The 23,219-nt window shown below is 47.9% G+C and overlaps 2 protein-coding genes across 7 annotated transcripts in view; both read right to left on the bottom strand.

Annotated features, from left to right (window-relative positions):
- FAM234A (family with sequence similarity 234 member A) overlaps window positions 1-14,940 on the bottom strand; it is a 21,247-nt gene extending 6,307 nt beyond the window's left edge. Inside the window, exons 1-7 of one of the 3 annotated variants that reach the window (XM_086854351.1) lie at window positions 14,470-14,566; window positions 11,512-11,588; window positions 8,283-8,585; window positions 7,094-7,210; window positions 6,764-6,952; window positions 3,076-3,206; window positions 95-221 (exon numbers count right to left, since the gene is read on the bottom strand). In XM_086854351.1, coding sequence (XP_086710477.1) covers window positions 95-221; window positions 3,076-3,206; window positions 6,764-6,952; window positions 7,094-7,210; window positions 8,283-8,541 — 823 coding nt within the window. In that variant the 5' untranslated portion in view covers window positions 8,542-8,585; window positions 11,512-11,588; window positions 14,470-14,566. Of the gene's footprint in view, window positions 1-94; window positions 222-3,075; window positions 3,207-6,763; window positions 6,953-7,093; window positions 7,211-8,282; window positions 8,586-8,663; window positions 9,323-11,511; window positions 11,589-14,469 lie in introns of those variants that run through there. The other 2 variants (XM_086854350.1, XM_086854352.1) reach the window with 2 other exon arrangements.
- LUC7L (LUC7 like) overlaps window positions 14,648-23,219 on the bottom strand; it is a 19,332-nt gene continuing 10,760 nt past the window's right edge. For 3 of the 4 annotated variants that reach the window (XM_086854355.1, XM_086854358.1, XM_086854357.1), the window contains 3 exons: window positions 19,572-19,601; window positions 18,521-18,685; window positions 14,648-16,185 (listed from right to left, as the gene is read on the bottom strand). In XM_086854355.1, the coding sequence (XP_086710481.1) occupies window positions 16,044-16,185; window positions 18,521-18,685; window positions 19,572-19,601 (337 nt within the window). In that variant the 3' untranslated portion in view covers window positions 14,648-16,043. Of the gene's footprint in view, window positions 16,186-17,433; window positions 17,496-18,520; window positions 18,686-19,571; window positions 19,602-23,219 lie in introns of all 4 variants that reach the window. The other variant, XM_086854356.1, reaches the window with a different exon arrangement.

Genomic DNA, 23,219 nt, shown 5'->3' with positions numbered 1-23,219 from the left:
GTAAGAATGCAAAACACACTCTCAGATGATGTTTACTAATCCTGATCTCAGTTGCAACCACTCTTTCAGAGTGAATTCCCAAGCAGAGCTGTACCTGTGTAGAAAAGGAAGTAGGAGGAGGAGTGCAGGTGCAGCCTGATGTAGCGAGCGTTGCCATCCACGCTCAGGTCAGTGGAGCCGATCTGCTGGCCAGTTTTTCCTGAATGGATGAAGGTCTTCACCTACCCAGGGAAAGGATTAAAGACAAATACCAACAAGGTTAAACTGAATGGGAGCAGCACAGGCTTGGATGGAAAGTCTCTCCCTGGTTTTGGAGGAGCAGGCATAAGTTAGGTGACACCTTTGCTCTGAATTCTTCTGGAAGGTTGAAAACCACTTCCAGCAGAGCCACCTGCTCTGAGAATTTGCTACTTCTGTCACCCATCCTCCTTACAGACTGTGACTGTGGAACAGCAGCCCCAGCTCTGTAAGGACAGCAAAGATCCATTCAAGCCTAAGATGGAGATGACATAATGTCAGTAACAATGCAGCATGTGAACATGGGAAACTTTTGGCTTCACATGGTAGCTCTGCTAAATATTTTAAGTGCCTTAATCTACTCCTCCTCAGGGTCATGTGAGTCCAAGAAAATAAAAAAGCTGATAGGTTTCTTTCTATTCTTTATGCAGAGTAACAAAATCCACTAAAAACATTTCACCCAGGAGAATAAATGTTAAAGTCATGATCAGATTTAAATGTCTGAGCAACAGTCAGAGTCTGGGGAGTGCAATGGACTTTAGGGAAAAGTGAAACATCTGACCAGGAGAAACAGCATCCATCAGAGATGCTGAGTCAGGCAGGAACCCTTCCCTCTGTCTTGAGAGGGAGGGACTGGGAAAGCGAAGGAAATCTGTTCCCAAAGCAAATCTGGCAGGTGAAAAAGGGATAAAGTTTGCTGGGGAGAATGAGAACACAACTGGAGTGGGAAAGCAACGCATCCACCAGCTATTCCCAGCCTCCTGCACTGGGAGGAGACACATACCAGCTCTGGCAGATCAGCTGCACCTTTACTGGCAAGCACTGGTCCAGTGGCTGCCCTGGGACAGTGACAGCCAGGGGTATTTACACAGGGAGAGAGAAAACACAACATTTTCCTTGCTGCACTGCCAATCCCTCTGTGCTGCCACAGGACACACATCCTGAATACTGGAACTTTTTCTGGGATGTGTTTGTGCTGAAGCTTGCAGCAGGTAGGGGTCAATGGACTCTCTGGAAACACTGCCATGTAGCCCTCTGCACACAGACCCTTCCACAGACTGCTCACAGCTCTGGCCTTTCAGCTGCAGCCCTTGGTAGCAACAAAGCTCCTCTGCTTGAGTGCTGAATCTCCCTTCTGACCAGCCCTTTCCAAGCTGCAGAGCTCCACTCCAGCTCCTACATTTGCGTGATTTCTCAAAAGAGAACATACTTTTCCTTAAATTGGCAGAGTGCTTGCCAAATCCAGAGGGAGGAAGGGATTTCATACCAAGATAGCAAGAGAGCTTAAATGGAAAACAGATCAAAAGGCAGTCCTGCAGAACAGAGGCTACATTCAAACTTTTCTTGGCTGCCTAAGATTAAAAAAAAAAAAAAGTCTTGAGATAACTGGGATAGCAAAAGCAAGGAGGAAAGGAAACAGAGAGAACTGGAGGAGGTGGAAAAGATAGAATTTCTGATGCCTCTGGCAACAACAATGCCTTGGACAGCAAAACCCTATTTTCTTATGGAGGACATTGGCCAAGAAGGCCAATGGCACCTGGCTTGTACCTGCCATAGGGTAGCCAGCAGGGCCAAGGAAGTGCTTCTGCCCTTGTACTGGGTGTTGGTGAGGCCACACCTCGACTGCTGTGTCCAGTTCTGGGCCCCTCAATTCCAAAAGGACACTGAGGTGCTGGAGCAGGTCCAGGAAAGGGAACAGAGCTGGGGAAGGGTCTGGAGCACATGTCCTGTGAGGTGGAACTGAGGGAGCCTGGGGGGCTCAGCCTGGAGAAAAGGAGACTCAGTGGGGACCTCCTCACTCTCCGTAACTCCCTGACAGGAGGGGCAGCCAGGTGGGGGTCAGGCTCTGCTCTCAGGGAACAGGGACAGGACAAGGGAAAATGGCCTCAAGCTGTGCCAGGAGAGGTTCAGGTTGAACATCAGGAGGAATTTCTTCCCAGAAAGGGTTGTTAAGCATTGGAAGAGGCAGCCCAGCGAGGTGGTGGAGTCACCATTGTGGGAGGTGTTCAAGGAAAGCCTGGATGTGACACTCAGTGCTCTGGGCTGAGTGACAAGATGGGGATCAGTCAAAGGTTGGACTTGATGATCTCAGAGGTCTTTTCCAACCTTAACGATTCCATAACTCTGGTATGAGGACATGGGGCTCCCACTGGTCCCATCAGACCCACAGGGAGCTGCAGCTTGTGTGCTTTGAACAGGACAGACTGGGCATGCAGACAATGTTGTGCCACTCCATCAGGGATGTAGATGCTTCAGCAGAAAACCTGTTCTAGCTACATAACTTTCCCCCTCTCAGCAATATTTGGAGGGAGATAATACAACCAGCAGCTGTTTCACTAAATGAACTCAGATCAGAATTAACCAGCACAGTGACACTGGAAGAGCAGTGCAAAGCAGACCACAGTCAGAGAGAGGGAAGGGATCAGAAAAGAGCAGTGCTGGTACAAAAGCACTGACTGTCAGCTGTGCTTTGATCTAAGAGCCAAAGCTGTCAGGGTTTGTTCACTTCCACTTCTCTAAGCAGAGAAGCAGGAAACTGCAAGCTCATCTTGCCCCAGCTCACTCCCCAGACAGCACAGGAACATGCAGTGAGGACAGCACACTGAAAAGGGGGAAGGGATTACTGCCCAGCTCTTTGATTTATTTTGTTTTTTTAAATCATAAAACACTTGTGCTGATTTGGGAGCACATCTGTGGAGGGTGGGAAGGAACCCACCCCAAACCCACAGAAACCAGAGGCCTCTGGACACTTCCTCTGAGATTACAAGGTGGAAATAAACAGCATTCCTGCCATCCCCTGTGGCAGCCACAGGTTATCAGAGCTTCAGGATGACATACCTGGCCTCCTTTAGTAATAAAGATTATCAGGTCCTCAACTCCATCATTATCCATATCTGGAATCACTGACAAAGGAGTCAGCACAGTATAATTAGCTCCAAAGTCACTGGATTGCCTCCATAGAACTGCCCCTGGAAAACAGTGGGAAACAGTCATTAAAAGATATCTTAGGTTTAAAGGGTATTAATGCTCCTGTTCCAGCACATCAGCACCACAAACCAGCCACACTTATGCTCATCATGGGGTACCTCCTTGCTTTTCTGCATTCCCAATGAATCCCAGCACCTACAATTTCATCTTACATTGGAAAGCAATCCTAGCTGTCTGCAGGAATGCACCCAAACACCCTGGCACAAAGAACAGCTTGCTTCCCTTGTGCCTTTGGTTAACAAGCCTCCCAGCATGTTCATGGCATGGAGAATCCTTTGTTGTTATCCAAATCACTGCTGCTGTGCACTTAAATCTGCAGACATTTTGAGATCATAAAGCACCTGAATTCTGACCAGTGTTGCTGCAACTCCTGGCAGAACCTTCTTTGCTGCAACTTGTCTCCTGCAGATATTCCTGCAGATGTTTCCCCACTGACATGACTAGCCACAACTCAGGCCACATCCCACCTCTCCCTTGTCTGAAGAACACACACAGCCCAAACTTGTTTGTAAATTGAGGTATCAAAGCTTTGCTTTTTAAAAAACTGGGGGGTGGCTGTGTGGGTTTCTCTTCAACAGCTCCAGACCAGTTGAGTGACTCTATCCATCCACTGTCCAAGGCTGTGGGACACTTTCCAGTCACTGCCCAGTGCAATTTGCAGTGGAATCTGGCAGGGAGGACCCTGCTGGGGGGTTTTCTTTCTAATGAACACTTCAGTGTCTGATTAGGTGCTCCCAGGGCAAATGTTTACCCTCCCTTTTACCCAGCATCACACACAGCAATTATCATTTCAGGAATGCAAAGTAATCATCTGTTCTTTGTTAGGAAGGCAGCTGGACTGAAAGCCAAGGAATTACTACTTGATGCTGTCTGCAATAATTTAAGGCAGGCTGTATTTCTAGTAGGATTGCTCCAAAGCTTTTACTGCAACGCTGAAAAAACCACTTGGATTTGTTACTATGACAACAGATGTGAAGTGAAGAGAGCAGATTTCCTAGTTTCCTTAGGAAATCATGGGAAGGCAAAGAATTTTGCCCTCAAAGAAAAGAAGCAGGCAGAGGAAGAAGAGAAGTTTTAAATTACCACATTCTAGCTTCAGGACTGTCCAAAGGTACAAGAGTAAGACCAGGATAATGAAATTCACTTGTCAGTGCAGAAGGTTCTAATTGGTGGTGGTTAGACAGCAGACAGAGTCTGGGAGAAAATATCTTATTCTCTTAAAAGAACAGTCTGAGTTAAGAGAAACAGGTGACACTGAGCTGGATTCAACCCCAAGCACTTGAGAAGTTTTCTATGCTCTAACCCAGCCCAGAGAGCACAGAAACCAGCCCTCTCCTGCTCCATCAGCAGGAGATGGGGCCGTCGTGTCTGACATCTGCAGTGCCACCGCACTTCCTCAGAGCCCGGGGTCACGGCACCAGCACGGCACGAGGAGCCAAGATGGAAATCAGACAAGTGCCTAGACTGCAAATCTAACCTGGGTGAAAGGGTTAGATTTTTTTTGGTCTGGAAGGAATAATAAAATCAGAACTCCAAAGACTCTCACTTCAAGCAGACACAGAGGACACAGAGACTTTTCTCCCTGTCAGACATTCTCCAGGTTGGAGTTCTGGTTTATTTATTTAGTGGTTTCTCACATAGATGCAGTTCCATCATCTGATCATCATGGTGCCCTTTCTGCCAAATCCCTCAGGAGACCAGAACCACCCACAGGGCTCACAGTTCAGGCTGCTGGAGGATCAGGTGAAGAGAGATGGTGTAACAAAACTCTTACTCCTGTCTTCTTCCTTGAGACTCTGCCTCGGGCTATGGCAGAGATGGAATAATACACAGCTACAAAGACTTCTGCTTTGACCTGGAACAGTTAATCTTAAGCTCCTGTGTGTCCCAGTTTGCTGGTAAGATAAACATGCAGGAATGTTAGATGTCCCACACAAACAGGAGCATGCACTCCTACACTTCCCTTCCTGCCTCGGGTCACTTCTTGTGGCAATGAAGAAAGGAGGACTTAACACAACTTCAACTGATAAAAAAACATGAACTTTATCAGCATTTAAAGATCAAAACCACATCAGACACGTTCAGATGATAATCTGCCTATCTCTCCTTCAATCTTCCTACTGACAGGGGCTAGACAGCCTGAGAGCCCTGGAATCTCACCAAATCCTCCACGATGATGAATCATTAACAGCTAAAGATTGTGCTGGCTACTGTTTTTAGCACACTGTGATGTAAGCTAGACTTTGCCTCTTTGAATACATTTAGCCTATTTAAATACATTTTATTCTGCTCTGCCCTCCTAACCCCCAGTCAACTAAGCTCAGAAACTATTTTTAACCTACTTAATAGCAAAAAAGGCATCAAATACATAAACTCCTGGGTTATTCACTTTTCTATCTGATGCATTTTTTTCTCTCTTGCTTTCAAGTTATCTATGGAATGTTTTCTTTGCTGTATTGCTGTGACCTGTAGCCTAGCCTGGTTCCTTCTCTCCACACTTGCCTTTATGGCTGTCTTTACTGACAAGCCTTTGGCTCCACAGCCAACTTTCTACACTTGGACCTGAAAGTAACTACTTCATTAATAGTCTGAAAATAACCTGTGCTAAATCCTACACATGAGGAAAATGATACTAAGATGTCCCTGTTGGTACAGAAACTTTCTAGCTCTGTGTGCATCTACACTTCCATCTATACACTGGAAATTAAAAGCTACACCAGATTTTCCTCACGTTCCTTAGAGCTGCACCTCTTGTGCTGGGTTTTTTTTTCCAATTTTTGGAAATCAGGGTGTGAGGGGTTCAATACCAGATACAAAGGATGGGATCCTAGGGAGAACATGTACTGTTTAGACCTTTGAAACAGTAACCTTCAAAATGGAAATGTATTTTAGGCTTCACCAGCAAGGAGGGTTCAAGGTGCAGCAGATGATCACTGTTCCTAAAGTAATACAGGCACTCCTTACCCCCACCCACATTAGGCAAGATGATGATGATGAATTTCTCCACCTCTAAGTTTAGAAAGGAAGAAACCTTTCCAGAGGAACTAGGCAGAAGCGTAGACTACTGAAACAGACTGGCAAGCACTTATCCTGAGTGCTCTCCCTGACAACTATAAAATCATAAATGCCTAGAACTCCCACTCCTCCTGCCACAGCAGGCACTCCTGGCACGCACACACAAATAACTGGGAAACGTTGCAGGTGCAGGTTTGTGTCTCACCCTGGAGAGTATAAAGTAACATTCACAGCTAGTGACTGCTCCTCCTCTTTCAAAAGCTGCTGGAACACTGGTCTTACAAAACAGTGGCTGGCACAAACGCCCACCAGAGCCCAGTCTTTGGAACAGCGAGGCCGAGAGCACGAGCTCCTCAACGCCAAGTGGCTCTGGCAAGGTTTCCAAGATAATAAATAGCCAGTGCCCATTGTTCATGTACCAGCCAGTCATGTCACACTGCCGTCCCCCCTGGAGGCCACCAGGTGAGGACAGCAAGTGGCCCATCCATCCCCTGTGTGGCAGCAGGGCTCTGCTGGCACTCACCTGTCTGCAGGTCGACTGCTGTAAGGGACAGTGGCTTCTCCACCACGAGGCAGCCCGGGGCCTCTGCTGTGCCCAGTTGCTGGATGCCACACTGCAGCCACTGCACATCCTTCGCAGCAGGGCTCTCCCAGAGCACGCTGCCATTTGTGCCTGACATGGCAGCAATGAAGGCACAGGGAGACGGCAGCCCTGGGGAGAAGAGGTGTCAGAGGGAGCTGTCCCTGCACCCACCTTTGCCACCCTGCACCACCCAGTTTTCTCTCCCAGTCATTAACTGGATCTAGAAGAGAAAGGACAGCCCTCACTAGAAGGTGTTTTTGAATCGGGTACCTTCATCCAGACAGGACACGTTGAAGCTGCTGCTGCCATTGCTGGATTTGAAAGCAAAGAGCACATCTTGTACTTTGTCTTCATTCACATCTTCTAAAACAAGGAACTGGTAGGGCACTGCAAGAGAACACAAGCCAGGCTCTGGTGAGGATCTTCTTAGCCCACAGCAGACAAAGTTGGAGGAAAACACAAATTCCTAGAGACCTACTCACTGCCTCCATCCTGGACATCAGGACAAATTGGCTTTTATATTAAAAAAAGCCATGTACAAAAGTACTAAGGACAGGAAGTTAGTGCCAAACAATTTTTAAAATTTGCTATCCTCCAGAGGATTTGTCTTTTTGAAGAGGCGAATAGCCAGAATTTGAACTACGCCGAACAAACAACTCTGGTCTTGGAGTGAAGTTACTATTCCCAAAGTATAAAGAAGCCTCAGCCAAGCCCCACAAAACCCAGATACTCCATCTTTCTATCAGCTAAAAGCAGCTTTCCTGAGCTCACAGTAGCAGAACCCGGGATGTCTGCAGCACCTCATGCAGCTCAATCCCTGCTGTGAGCACTATCTCTGCATTTACAGCACATCCAGCACAACCCACTGCACACAAGATTAAAGAAAAGCTCTCCCAGAAGTGATTGCCGAGTCACTGGGGAGCAGGACCTAGCCTATAGAGCCAACTACAGCAACCGGAATAAAAATAGATATAGTAAATATAAAACAATTTATTAAATAAACAAGATGGAATTATTCTTCTCCCCTTCCTGTCGGCCATGGGGAAAAGAGAGAAAGTCAAAGTGGCAGAGGAAAAAATGCCTAATTGCCTCCAACCTCAGCTCAAACTCCAAGGGAACATTTTAAAGAGCAAGCTTTAACAGTGGTTTATTCCCAGATACCCTTTCTCTCTTTTTTCTTTTTTTTTTCTGTGAACGAGGCCAGCCTGCTACCTTGTTAGCACTTCAGAGCAGCATCTAATTTCTCCACTAGATCCTGTAAACACCTCCTGGAAGGCCACTCCAATTATGATGGGCCATTGCTTATCCAGGTCAGGTATTCAAAGCTCTGGCTCCCAAGGGCTGCAACCCTGCAGGTCTGGCTGCACGTTGTGCTTAGATAGAGGCCCGCAACCCAAATCCGTGGCACAGAAAGGAAAAGGACTCTTGGTAAGTATTTATTCTGCTGCAGCAAGCTCACCTGCATTGTTGAAGTATTGGAACCATGTTCTTTCTGAAACTGGCCTCTCTGGGCAGGGAATGATAAAGGAGAAAGCGAACACAATGATCAGGCAGAGGAACAGGGAGATGAAGAAGGCAGCAGTGCGCCATCGGGACAGCCGGGACAGCCCCGAGGTCTTGACAATCCTCCTCTCCACAAAGTTTTCATGGTTCTCCTGAGCTTTTACATCCTCAGTCTTCAGAGGGTGGATCTCAGCTTCTGAGTCCTTGTTATCCATCACAGCTCATTCATCAGTATTCAGACACCCTTCTTCCCCTTCACCTGCAACAATGGAAAGAGAAGTTAAAATACATTTTGAAATATATTTTAAAAACACAAATGAAAATGTTCTGTTACTACCTGATATTCACACTGGAAATATTTAATGGCAGGTGAGCAAACCAGTGTTTTGTCACAGAGCTGGACACAACACACTGCTGGTGCCGGAGGTCTCCCACACAGAGCAATGGAGAGTCCGTGGAATGCAGGAACAGCACCAATTTTTCTCCAGAGGAGAAAATCAACCCTGCTGGAGCTGGAAAAAGAAGGCTACAGACCCCACGCAGAAAGGACTGACTGGTCTGCAGGTCTCCCTCGAGAAAAACACCCCAAAAGCTTCTTTTGTCACAAAGACTTATTGCCTTCTCCTGTGTGTGTCAGCCTGACTCCCAGCTGCAGAGGTGAAAGGAAACACTTGTGACCTTTACATCCCAACATAAGGCTGTTCTCTAATGTGCACTTGAGCTTCCCCTGGAGAGAGAGAAACAAACACCAACACATTCTGTATAGGAACAAACCAAAGCTATCCAACACCTTCTTACATGAGAAACCACTGGGTAAGTTCAGCAACCCAGCCCTGCAGAAGGCAAAAGAGCAATGACTTCCCTCCCTGGAGAAAAATCAAGGCAGGAGCTGAGAGTAAAATCAAGCAAATTTGATTTCATCATGGAAGAGCTATCAACTGCTATCTTAGCTTCTCCTGCTACAAATCATAACCTTGGGCTACAACTATAATAAGCAGAGGGGTTCTGTGTTAATTTGCTATAAAAAGTAGGGGGAATGAGCCCTTGTCAGTTAAGAGAAGCCTGTAAGTCATTACCCACAACAACAATAAAAATCCATGTTTTATACAGATTCTCTGATAGTGCTTCCCACAAGGGAAAAAATAAAGAATAACACATTCCAGTAGGCTTGGAAAAAGCTGCTTGACAGTGTTATGAAAAGTTATATCAGTGCAAATAACCACGACAACCAAGCCAATTTTCCATGACTGTGCCCCAGCAGTCACGTGTTTGGGTTATCCACTGCAGCCATTTACTTCCCCAGCAGAAAAGAGCTTCAAGTCAGCACCAACACAGTGCAGAGAGCCTGGGATTCCAACTCCAACAGCAATAGGGCTCACTGTGTCTCACGTTCCTACCCAAGCTCATTTACAGGCTCTGTGAAACACAAGATGTTTCCTTCCTGCTCCTTCAGGCAGCTGTGGCTCCCCAGGCTGTCCCTGTCCCACTGCAGAGGCTTCTTCTCTTCTGGGTACAAATCACAAGGGGACAGATTGATGGCAAGGCAGCCCTGAGGCACAGAATCAGCAGGTCAGCCTGGCATTGTCAACCCTTTAACCTCAGAGCCTGCTGGACTCAGGAGCACTTACTCCAACCTGAGCACTCTGGCATTTGTTCTACATCAAGTACAGGATATCATTCCAGATAATTTAATTCGACCTGCACAATACCATGCAAACAAATCAATAATGCAGAAGTTGCATCTTATTCCAAAGATCTTACTTCAAGGCTTTCATCTGCCCTTCTCATCAGCCCACCAGCCACACCAGGCATGCCTACATGAGGCTGGCTGTTCCCAGACCAGCAGCAAGCACCTGATGGGTAGGAAGGCTCCAGATGGAAAGGGGAACAGATCAAGTGGTGCTTTCAGCCTCTGCCCCGAGCTGAGCATTGCTCTTTTACTGCATCAGGCCTTGAGCAGCTTCACAGTACAAGGCTCCAGGCACAGGCTGAGCAAATGTTTTACTGGTGTGGAGTAGCCACAGCCACAGCAATGGGGACAGTGGCAGAGTGAGTTATGTGACCTCTCCTGTGCTGGGGCAGGTGGCTCGTGTGTCCCTGGAGTGCCCAACTCCAGCAGCATGGAGAGGGGGATCTTCTCAAAACCAGCACCCTCAGCATGGGCTGCAACAGGGCCCCAGTACAATCCCACTGGCCTCTCCAGCAGGTCCCCAGCAGCCTCCCAGTGTAGAGCTGGGATAGATCCAGGGCACACCAGCACCTATGAGACTTCCCAAAAGGAACCAAACCCAGCTTTCTCCCCTCTCTGTCCAAAAGGGGCAACACCTAACAGCATTGATGGCATATTTGTATGACTCACTATAAATCCCAGCACTGTCATCTAGACTGGGATGAGAACAATAAAGAAGCAGTAATTATCCAGACAACCCCAGTAATTCTCCTCTTTTTTGCAGCGATGACCCTATGGAGCCACTGAGTACAAAGAGCTCTCAAAGCCTATAAAGCAATTCTCTCTCTTTTCTTTCAGGGTTTGAATAATGCCCTTTGCACCTCTGCCAGAGCAGAGGCGGTGCCAGAACGAGGACCACAAAGGTCAATGGCAAAGACTCAAACAATGCAGGAAATCCCAGCGCCCGCTGCTGCCAAAGTACATGCTGGCAGCATGTGGAATGGCCTGAGCTCGGAACAACAAAGAGGGCTGGTAATTAGTTTAATTGAAGACAAGCAGAAAATGATAGTGTGCATCTGAGATGGTTTTACTGTCCTCTAGCAGCCGACATCTTGTCTCCTGCTGGAAGAGGACACAAAATAATTCAGCTGGGAAGTTTAACGCATGCAGGCACCTTTCAAGGGAGCAGGCAGTGACAGGATTCTGCATTGCTGCAGTGTGACACACGCCACATGCCATAGATCTGGGATGGGAGAAAACATGGGAGAGAGACTTTGTAGAATGAGAAATAATTAGAAGACATGTGACAAACCCAAACTGAACCCAGACAGGCCGGGGAGTGTGGCAGCACAGCCAGGATCTGCATCTCAGACTCCAGGGCTCCCAAGCTTTAAAGGCTGCTTCCCCCAGCCGTGGGATGAGCTGGGAGCAGTCCCCAACCCAAGCTGAGGGGGAGAGAACACCCTTTTCTGTACCACAGTAACAACAGGCACAGGACAAACACAGCTTAACTCACCTTCACTGTCCTGTTTCCTGAAGCCACAGTGCAGATTTACAGATCTGATCTGTCTCAAACCAGCGACACTTGCACAGCTAAACCCAAGGGACAAACACCATCAGCAGCAGTCAGACAGAACTGCCTGACAAGCACAGAGAACCACAGACAGTCAGGTGGATGAAGACTGGTGACAGAAACCATTTAAGGATCTGTGCATTGGAAAGGTTTAACTCATTTTCCACTCATAAAACACTGACCCGTGGCATCTGGAATGTCACCATGCACCAGTTCTTCCCAGAAAATTTCTAACAATATACCATAACTTAGATTTGATGTTCAACACGTTTTTATCTTCCACAGAATGATGAAATCAGGTTCTGACTGGACATTTTAGGAACACAAACACAGCATTTGGCTGGTTTAGTTCTGTTTGGTTGGTTAGTTTAAGCACCTCAGAGGTTTCTTTCCTGTCAGCCCGAAAGTGTTGAAACCCCAAGCTGCAAGCAATGAAGACAAAACAGCCAGGTTTTGCTCTGAATAAGATGCAACATTCCCATCACAGCTATTTCCCATGAGCAGACTGTTGGGTTTTGATCCCATGCACAGTGTGACACTGCAGCAAACTCACTGGGCAGTCACCTGCTGTGACATTCAGTCTCGGGTCATTTGTTCCTTTTTCTGCAGTCCCACTTACATAAGAACAAGAAGAAATAACATGTAAGATTTCCTAAAATGAGCTGTGCTCTCCCAGAGACCCTCAGGCTGCATGCTGCATCATTTTGCTGGGTCATCTGCAGCTCACATCTCTTTCCTGACATCATTTCACAGCCAAGAGCTGGCTGGGGACACTGACCCGAGCAGACCATCCCTGTCTGACACTGGGGCACCTCTGCTCCTGGCATGTCCCCAGGGCCCTTCGAGGGACACAGATTGCAATCCAAACCCCACCAAGACTGGTGTGGCCCTGGCACAGGTTTCTCAGATAATCTGTGGCTGCCCCATCCCTGGAAGTGTACAAGGCCAGGGTGGACAGGGCTTGGAGCAACCCGAGACAGTGGAGGTGTCCCTGCACATGGCACAGGGTGGAATGAGATGAGCCTTAAGGTCCCTTCCAAATCAAACTATTCTGGGATTCTCCTGCTGGAGCTGTCTTCAGGTTCTTCTGAAATGACATTTAACCCTCCAGTGCAGACACAGCACGTGACATGTAACAGAGCACTCAGAGAAAGGGAATTGGAACCTCCTCCAGAGCACAACCACCTTGCAATGTGATACATCTGTCATTTGTAAGAGAAAACTCTTATCCAGGGTAGTTCTCACTACAGACAGGAGTTCAAATACAGAATCTCAAACTGTTACCCAGTATTATTTCCATAAGACCAATGGGAAGATCAAAACTCTAAGGAAAAGAACAGCATCAAAGCTGCATGGAACTGATTACAGGACAGACCAGTAATAACAACTGAGCTGCAGAAACACCAGTCATTTATAATCCCTGGGCTTACAAGCTCCACTGCATCCAAGCCTCTCCTCTCACAATCCCTTGTGCCATCTCCAAGGGTAGCTCAAGGGGCTGCTTGAACCTCCCACATCACAGACACTGAAACATCCCCACCTCAGCCACAGGGCTCCCCTCTTGCCTCAGAAGCACTGTGACATCCCTCACTGCCAGAGACTGAGCACACAAGGGACTCTGGAGAGATCCCTGTGCACGAAAACCCCCGAGAAAAGGCTGTGGTCATTTCATGTGGGTTTATTCAAAAGACAAAAAAAGTGCATGTTTTGGTGGGCACTCACTCCACAGCTCTGAATTCCGTGCTGCCTCCTGCACAGCCTAGAGAGATTTATGGCAGCATGAAAGGCCAGGCTTTGGGGTGGGGCTTGGAGCAACCTGGTCTAGTAGGAGGTGTCCCTGCCCATTGGCCAAGATAATCTTTATGGTCCCTTCTAACCAAAATCATTCCATGATTCTATGAAACAATGGCCTTCCTCCAGATGTTGTTGTCTTTCAGAGCCACCTTAAAGAGAAATCGCTTTTCTTCCGCCAGAAGTGGAATCTTTATTTCTGTCACACACACGCACAGAGCAAAGCTCCTCCACAGGCCACTCCACCCACACATCCATCCCTGGGGAGCCTCTGAGCTCCACAGGCAGCCCGGTCCTGCCCTGGTACCGGGAAGGGCTGGCTCCAGTCCCTCCCTGCAGGACAGGCTGCCCCTCTCGTTCCCAGCTGTTACGCAAGATGTTTCTGCCTCACAAAATAAGGAGAAGAGGCTGGAAATGAGGCCGGAGTTGAAGACATTGCAGTGTTTTCTTTCGGTAGGAAGCCCTGTGATTCACGCCTGCAAACCAGGCCTGTGGGCTCCCGAGGGAAGGAGCAAGAGGACTTTAACCCTGTCCAGGAGAGCGCTGAGGCTCTGGGCGTGCTGAGCTCCGCGGAGCTGAGGGGATTTCTCGGGCTGAAGCACAGACCCGCAGCCCCAGGTGGGAGCAACTCCCCAGGCCCGCTCGCAGCTGCCAGACTCGGGATAAAGGACCTCGGACCAAAGGGAGCACCTCGGGCTTTGGAAAAAAAGGAATAAATTCTCTCCCAATCCTCTCGCTGCGGTTTGGGGGCACTTCTCCCGCTGCTCAAGGCGGACAGCGAACCCCTCCGGGTCAGCGGGGAAGGCCGCAGGGCTGGAAGCGCTGACAGCCGCGGGCTCTCACCGGCCGGGCCCTCCAACGGCCGCACCGACCCCAGCGCTGCCACTGCCAGCCCCAAGCTCCCGGAGCCGGCGGCAGCGCGCGGGCAGCGGGGACGCTTCGGGAGCCGGCTCCGCTCCCCGAACGCCCCCTCACAGCGCGGAGGCGCGGCCCGCGGACAAGGCCGTGTTCTCGGTGCGCAGCCACGGAGGCGCCAGGAGCGGACCAGGGCGCCCCCCCCGCCCCGCCCGGGTCACCCCCTGGCCCCGGCCCGCCCCGCTCCGCACTCACCCCGCGCCGCCGCCGCCACTACGGCCGTCACTTCCGCCTCCATCCCCCACCGCCCACCGACGGAAGTGACGTCATACCGCAGGGCACGCTTCCGCCCGGAGCGGCGGGGCCCGGTCCGTCCGGTTTGGGCGGCGGCGCGGGCGGAGAACCCGCAAGAACGAGTCCGGGCAGCAGCGGGAACCACAAACACAGATCTTTAATGCGCTCAGACCGCGGGAGAACAGCACAGGCACGTACAGGCACCCCGAGCGCGCGCCCGCCGCCCCCCGCGCCCCACACGGAGGTTACAAAAACAACACGTGAAACCGCGGAATTAATTGTAAAAACGGACAGGGGAGGGGGGCATGCACTAGGGACTGACACCGGGAGAGCACCGCGGCAGAACCGGAGCCGCGTTCGGGGGGACGGGGAAAGGAGAGAATGGAGGAAGGGGGGAGCGCCGGCCGGAGCCCGCCCCTGGGAACGGCAATTAACGGCGGTAATTAACCGCAGCGAGTTAACGAGCGGCCGCGAGGCTCCTGCCCGCCTCGGCGGGGCTCAAGGGCTTCACTCGCACCGTTCCCACAAAATGCCGAGCCTGGGGGTCGCGGCTGGGGCTGGCACAGCCGGGCGCCTCCTGCCCTCGTGGGAAACAAACGCAGGTACAAATCAGCGAGTGACAAGGGGCAGAGCCCCCACGGGCCTGGGGACACGGCCGGTGACCCCGCAGGGCACACACCGGCACGGGCTCCAGCCCGGTCCACCCCTGCCTGCCCCTCGGCACATTCTGCCTGACTGGCCTCGGGAAACACACCAACGCTTTCGGCTGCAGCCCACAAAGCCCCGCGGGGAAGCTCTGACTGCAGTGCACAGTAAATAGGCAGATGAGCTGTGGCTGTGCTTCTCTAGAGAAGAAACCAGCCAGGTTTCCCACTGCTTTGCTCACACCAACTATCTGAACTGTAAAGGTAGTAAAAACCAGACTTGAGCCCAGCTTAGAAATGTGTTTCAGCTCATTTGGTCATCCTCAATGACAAACAGCTCTCAGTATAGATCAAGGCCAAATTTTGTCTGTTTTGCCTTAGCTGGGCAAGTGAGGCAACTCTCAAGTGCTGGAGACAAAAATGAAGTGGCTAAGTACTAAAAGGAAGACAAAAAAAAAAATCTGAATTTTCTTTTAACATATATAAACAGAAGGAAAAAATATAATTGAGAACCAGTGTTACTGGTGTGCTCACAGAGGGTCAGGGGGGGGTCTTTTGGAAAGGGCTGAAGCGTTACAAAGGTCAGGGCAGCTCAGGGCTCCAGGCACAGCATGGCCCCGACTGCTGCGCTCACTGCGTCAGGACAAACACGGGGTGTCCACACTGGCCTGGACTGAAAACCATCCATTCAGATTTATTTATTCCTACTAAAACAAAATCCTGTTAAACAGTACGTAACTCTGTGTCTCTACAAACTCACAGCTATCTGCCAAACAATAAAAATCCCAAACTACAAAAGATGAGTTGTATTCAGTAAATATAAATGGGAAATTTAGGCTTTGTGTAGAATGTTTATCAGACTATTTACAGTGCAACACAGATCGTTTGAGTTCAGATCTCTCCAGCTTCTCTCTCTTCTGACCTCTTGGAACGAGATTTGCCATTTGTGCTCTCGTGCCGCCTCTCAGAAGAGCTCTTCTCTTTCCTCTCTCTGTCTCGGGACTTTTCTCTTGAAGATCGATCTCTAGAAGATCTGAAGTACAAAGTAAACCATCGCTATCAGCTTCACAACTAAAAATTGTCAAATACCCACCAAGCAACATCTTTCCCTAGCAGGGCTGTGGGATACAAGTTCAGGAACGTGCCTGGGTACTGTGGCATGGGGAGTGGGTCCCCCATGACAGCAGCTCTGGGCCCTCTGCGAGGTTTCTTTCTCTGCAGCGCTGAGAGCACAGCACAGCCTTTGTTGCTCCTTCCTGAGTGATCCTTTCAAGCTGTTGCCACAGGGGCTCTCTCAGTTCTTCCCTGCGCCCCTTACTGTTTTTCTGGGCCATCCTGAAGTGCCTACATTTTCTTCCTCATCTCTGACTCAGCTCGGTTCATGGCTTCCAGAGCACTTTTTTATTAAGCCCTAAGCTACTAGCTTTCTGCTCAACTGCTTTAAATACCAACTGGATTCTTTGCTGGCTCAGCCCTGAGTTTCTCACTTTGCATCCTTGACAAATGCTTTGGCAGCATCCTGGGTTCAAAGTCAGGAGGATAGAGATTTATATTCACAGCCCACAGCATGGGCGCATCTTTTCACAGCCACAGATTTTCAGCAGCGCTTCCCTGTGTCAGCCCACGCAGAATTAAACAGGAGCCTTCACATTAGGTCTAATCTGAAAGGCTGTTTCTTGTGTGATTCCTGCCAGCTTAGGGAATAGCAGGATTCAAAAGGAGCTGATCCTGAGTGAGCTCAGCAGAGGCTCCTACATTTTACTCCAAGGCTCAGTACACAGGTTTTTTTACAGTCACAACAGAAGGTACCTTAGAGGTTCCACTTTCATTCTTGTCGATTCTAAGGTTTGAAAATACTGCAAAATTGATACATCAAAACCCAACAGCCACTTCATTTTCATTAAATTGTGTCATTTAACATCAGTCTGTTTGATGACATTAACTCTCCACCTTTTCCACAACAATGACTTCTGCCTGCAGACTTCCTACCCTGAGATCTCCAGATCCTGTGACACTCTCCATTTCTTTCAGCAAGAGACCTCAGACCAGCAGAACCTGAGGGCAGATTTTTTTTAATTCTCAGTGTGAAAACAGAAGCTACCCTTTTTCAGGAAGCAGGGTTTTTCTGTTTGTTCTCTTGTTTTTGTTATGTTTTCTTAAACTGATCCTGGCCTGTTCCCAGCTTTCAGCAATTTTGTGCAGGTGTGTCAGCTGGCCAATCCCCCTGCAATCTCAATGGGCTGGTTTGGATACGTTCAAGGGTTCCGAAGTAATCCCTTACCTGCTCTTTAGTAATAGTTATTACAGGATCTTCCTCACTTCCTAATTGTCCAAACTTCTTTTCTTTATTTTTCATGTTCAAGACAGATTTAAAAAAGCACTTTAGTATCTCAGCCATTGGAGAATCAACAGTATTTACACCCCCCCTCAATTATTAACAGACTTATTTTTCAGACCATTATTTCCCTCCCCTTCACCAGGAACCTTTAAAAGAAAAGCTGTTCTTACCCCTTAGCTAAACTGACACAAGACACACAACAATAGGTTTGTTTCTAGAATTGTACTTAAGTGCTGGTGCCTAATCACTGCTAGAGCACTCCCCTATTAACCAGGAGTCTTTCAAAAAATCCAGATCTAACCTCAGCAAGCACCTGGAGGCAGACTGGCTCCTGGGCTTAGAAGGGCTGTAAGGGCCCACAATGATTCCACTCATTTTTTCTAATACTCTACACGCACTTGCCTCATCCTTCCTCCAATACAGAAGCTGTTTTGCTGAATTTCAGAAAACCTTTAAGCCTTTCTTTGGACTATAGTGCTTCTCCTCTGAGACAGAAGATTGGTATACTACTGTAATTTTTTTTCAGGAAGAAAAAGCACTGATTCTAAGAATCTAAAGATTCTAAAGAATTCTTTCTCTCTCAAGCAGCCTTCTAACAGAAGACTCCCCCCAGATCTCAAATCATAGACTCCTATCCAGTGTCAGCACTGAGAGAAGGAATCTGGGAAGCAGAAAGCAACTGCAGAAGTGTAACATCCAAACTGTCTGTAAGGCACTTGGCCCAGGGAAGCTCAGTTAGCTCAGGGAGTCTTCATGCTGCTTCCAATCCAAGGAGCCTCTTGAAGCTCAGCACTGCAGATCAGGGAACCTGTTCTATCTCCTAGACTCTCCTTTCAGCTGGGATCTTGCTGTACAGCTGCTGCCCTCACGTGAGGCCCCTGGGAAATCCTGCTTTGGCCCAGGAGCTGGCACAGGCCACCACAGCTGCTCTGGAGAACCCTGCCATGCTCCTGCTCGCTTTATGAGCTAGAGAGGTCACTATGAGCCAAGGACTCCCCTTTCCAGATGCACTCCTGTGGGGAATACATACTTGTGTTTTGAGCTCCTGTCTCTGGAGCCGCGGCGGTGCCCCCTGCTGTGGCTGCGGGAACGGCTCCGGTGGCGCCTGTGTCGGTCCCGGGAGCGGGAGCGAGACTTCCGCCGTTCCCGGGAAGCTGATCTGGAGCGTCTCCGCCTCCGCTCCCGAGACCGTGATCTGGAGGGAACACAGAGTGTCTCAGTGCCTCAGATCTGCACCCCTGAGCCACCTCAGACTCTCCTGAGTAACAAATACCCAGAGCATCAACACAGCCCACCCCCTGCCCCCCACATCCCTGCTGACACCCAGGGCTGAGCACCCACACCCACACAGTGGGCAGCTGAGTTCTCCTGGGCCTTGTGCTGCCAACAAAATGCCAGTGGCTTACTCAGTTTGCTGGAAAACTTATAGAAAAAGCTCCCACCATTACTGTAAGCATGTAGTAAGGGCCAGAGCAGAGCTTACAACCCTGCATCGCTCACAAGTGAGGCCCATGTAATTAGAAGAGAGGCCAAAGGAAGTGGCCTGTGAAATTACTGTAAGAGAACCTTCCTTGTGAAGATCCTTGTACTTCAGAAGCATTTTTATTTCACCCTGCTCTAATAATAAGATGCCAAAGGAAAGGAGCAGACAGGGAGATCTCCATGTCCCTTATCACAGAGAATGTTGCCATAGCATTAAGGCAAGCTCTTCCCAGAGACATGCGGGTTTCAATCTCAAATCTCTGTATTTCCACATCTGAGGTATTATATATATAACAGATACTTCAGACATTACAATCATGGAAGTATATCATGCATTTACTGAAAGAGGCCTCGAGGACATTCACAGCTCACACTCTGGAGCCCATCCTGGCCAGGCTACTCAGCACCTGCTCTAAGCCCAACGAGCCACACCAAGCTGAGCAGCACCACTGACGTGCCCATACTGCACTTCCCATCTCTTTCAGGGTGCAAACCAGACACTGAGGCATTGAACTCCATTGTAAGACACAGGAAAAACCTCAGTAGCTAGGGAGAAACACAAACAGGCATTTGGGAGAACTGCAGAACTGGGCACTCACCTTCGGCGATCTCTATTTCTTGATCCAGACCTAAAAAGAAGAGGGGAGTTAAGTGAGAGAAGTTATGATACAGCCAGTGGGTTTTCAGTAGGAAAATTCATCCACCCCGGCAGCTCTTCACAGGAATAATCAATACCTCAAGTGATATATTAGGGTTTTTTTAAAAAAAAAGTTTGCAAATAATTCTTTTAGCTTCAATTTTAGGAGCAAGAATAATTTGTTAAAAACTGGAAAACATACATTTCTTCACAATGAGCTTGCTGTCACTACAGAAAAGGTCTATAAACCAGGCACTATTAATAAAGCACCCAAATGAACCTTTCCAACTAATTTTCTGTGCATACTTGTTACATACTCTTTACTCCCTGTAGTCTAACAGCAGCTGGATCAACTCTTAACATTTTCAAGATGTGCCACTCTCCAGTCAGAAAGACATCTGCCAGTCTTCTCATTTTGTTTCCTTTAAGGCAGTTGCATGTTAAAGAGGCTTTAATAAAAAAAAAAAAAAGCCTTTTCTCACTCCTTGTATGTTTACCAAACATTAGAAGGAAATTTGCATCAATATTTTTTTTATTTTATATATTTTAATATTGAAAAATATTTTCAATATTTTGGGAAAAATAACCACGAAAAAAGAGAGGACACAGCCACAAGAGAAGAACTATTACTGACAAGTGACACAGATAAACTGAAAATCCTTAGAAAGCACTTGAGAAGAATAATCCAGGCCTTGCTATGCTTTCTTACATTCCACGAGCTTCAGAGCTCCTGTGTGGCACTCTGAGCTTATTGCTGTCAGCATTAGCTCTTGACACTTTGTAAATAACAACTGCAGAATTCTTTCAACTTCAGCAGCACCATTACTCAGCACCACTTAAAATACTTCTGCACATGGAAGCTACACCCTCCCTCCTCCTCCTCGGCCACATTTCAGAGCCAGCTGAACATCACACGCTGTCTGAACAGTCTTGTTTTGCTTTAATTAAGAAGTGGCTCCTCTCCCTGTTTAATGACTTAGAGACTCTCTCCTGTAACTGCTCCCCACTGCACACAGACTCCCACAGAGGTTCCATTTAAACACCAAAGAGCTGTTCTGGCACCTTGACATGAAAGCTACACACAGACAAGAATTTAAGAAGCAATAGAGAACAATCTGTTTTAATAACATCATTTAAAACCATGCCTGGATAAAACAAGATTAAGAAAATGTGTGTGCACTGGCATGTCTTTGCAGTGAAGTGGGATTATTCAGAATGGCAGAAAGTAAAAAAGCCCCCAGATTTAGAAAGGAATTCAGGTAAGGACTGTAAACAAAGCAGAGCAGAACTTGGAGTCTGCAAATGAAACATGCACTGTGGCAACACATGTCCAGGTGAGGGAAAAGCTGATAAACCAGGAGAGCAAGACAGTAAGCACACACCTCCATCCCCACGTAACAGAACCTGACAGAGCAGCAGCACCTCCTGTAGATACCTGGCAGGCAGCTGGATATTTTTTGTGGTTGTAATTACTCCAAGTTCTTAATGTTCTTTTTCCTCTTGATCACTTTATTCTGAACCACCAGTGCACACATCCACAAAAACCCTTCCACATCCCCTGAAAAGTCTGGCTGCCCTTCCTGCCTATCATCCGAGCAGGAGTATGCACAAAAACCATCTGATAATCACTCCCTAGAACCAAACTTCAGAACTCAGGAAGTATCCAACAAAACAAGCTTTGTCCTTACTAGGCTGAATCATTGTACAGCAGGAGACAAAAGAAGACTGCTGTCCATAGGAGCAAGAGGCAGAGCAAGTCTATTTTATTTATTCTTTCCTCTTTTTTTTTGTCCCTGTATCACAGAGACTTTCTGCTGAGTTTCATAACCTGTCTTTTGTCCAGTTTAACACACAGGAAATCCATTAGGGACCTTCACCAGACTTGTTTGCTGGTGTGTTCTGGAAGCAAACACTAAGGTCTGCACTTCCCAGCATGCCACTTCCCCACAGAATTCCAGTCTTCAGAGATTACTGGGTACCCAATAGCCACCAGCAACATCACACAAGATTTGTCTTTATTACCACTAGGGTGGCAATCCAGTTCACTCATTCCTAGGTGGAATCACAGTTTATTGACAAATTCATTACAGCTATGAGAGGCAGGGTTTCACAAGGGAATCCACAGGTTTCCAGGGATGTCACAGTGCCTGTCACTCACCAAAGACTCCCAAAGTCAAGCCATACTCTTACTAAAGTAACACCACGAAAGTGCTATATAGGAGAATCTGACAAGAGTTCTGAAGGAAACATGTTTCCTGTGGTTCCTTAAAATACCAAGCTCTGGATAAGAGAGGCTGTCTGAAAGGCGGTAGAAGTCACCAATTAGTTTTTGATGGAAAAATGCCTCTGTGAGCATGGTGTGCACAGCTCCCAGCAGATAGGTGACCAAGAAATCTGGACTCAACTCAGTTCTGACACTGAGTGTCCACTGGCAGAACTACTGTCCTCCCTCTGCTCAAGTTCTCATTTTGGAGAGGCAATTAATTTGACCTCTTCTGTATGGCACTCCTGAATCCTTCATAACAAGTTTTTCTTTGGAACACACAGGTGCCTCTGCACAGAGCCAGAGCAAAGCCACAGTCTCTAAGTACTGTCACATATGGAACAGCAAGGACTCAGGCTTTAGCCCAGCTCCAAAGCTTTCCTATTTTGAGCCTTAAATAAACATTCAAAAGTAGCTTTCAAACCCCCTCATCAGATGCATCCACATATGGACTACCTGTGAACACAGAAGCTCTTTAGCTTTCAAGAATTGAGGGCTTGGGGTTTTTTTTTTTAAACAAAAACACTGAAACAAAACCACAGGCACACCACAGAAGGAAGAAAACCAGCATTTTGAGAAGATGTGGATCAACAAAGAGATCCAGAAGGTTCTTCCTGAACAATTCTGTTGAGCAATTTTCACAGAGAAATGACCTCCAGGAAGAAGAGGCACCATGGATGAGTCCTCCATCACAAACTGAGCCCATGTTAGGCAGGCTCCTGCTGTGGGTCTGCCATGAAGCAGATGCATGAAAAGACACTTCCCATTTCACTTCCACATCTCTGACCACAGCAGCAGCAACAGTAGTCCCTTTTGATTAACTCCTGCACTCATAAGCTACTTCCAGATGCTGCAGCTCCCAAACTCAACTGGATTACAGTTGCATGGATAACAGAAAGTTGTGAGGCTCTCCATGAAGTGCTACAATTTGACAGAAAGCTGTAGCATGAACTGCTCCTTCAGATCACACCAGGCAATCCCCAGAGAAAACCCACATAAAACACCCTAACTGGAGTAATGCATAACATGCATAAAATAATATGGATAATGAATAACAGTTTGGGGCTCACATCTTCATAATACACTAAAATCACCATGCTGCTTCATGCTGGTATTTGTCAGCAATTCCAGCAATGTATAGCCAGAGCCATCTTAGAGCACACTGCAGTTATTAAGCTCATATTCCTCAGACAAAGTCACCCTTCAGCTGACTCAGTTTCAAAACTATCTCTGCACAGGCAGCAAGGTTGGGGTCTTTTTGATGCAACAAGTACATGAGGAGAAACACACGAGGTAACCAGGGAGATGCTGTGACAATCGGAACAGCATTCCTACCCAGCCACTTCC

The sequence above is a fragment of the Cyanistes caeruleus genome, chromosome 17 (genome assembly GCF_971803275.1).
Source record: "Cyanistes caeruleus chromosome 17, bCyaCae1.hap1.1, whole genome shotgun sequence".
Taxonomy (NCBI): domain Eukaryota; kingdom Metazoa; phylum Chordata; class Aves; order Passeriformes; family Paridae; genus Cyanistes; species Cyanistes caeruleus.
The sequence above is the reverse complement of the archived record's forward strand: the minus strand, read 5'-3'. Positions and strand labels throughout refer to the sequence as shown.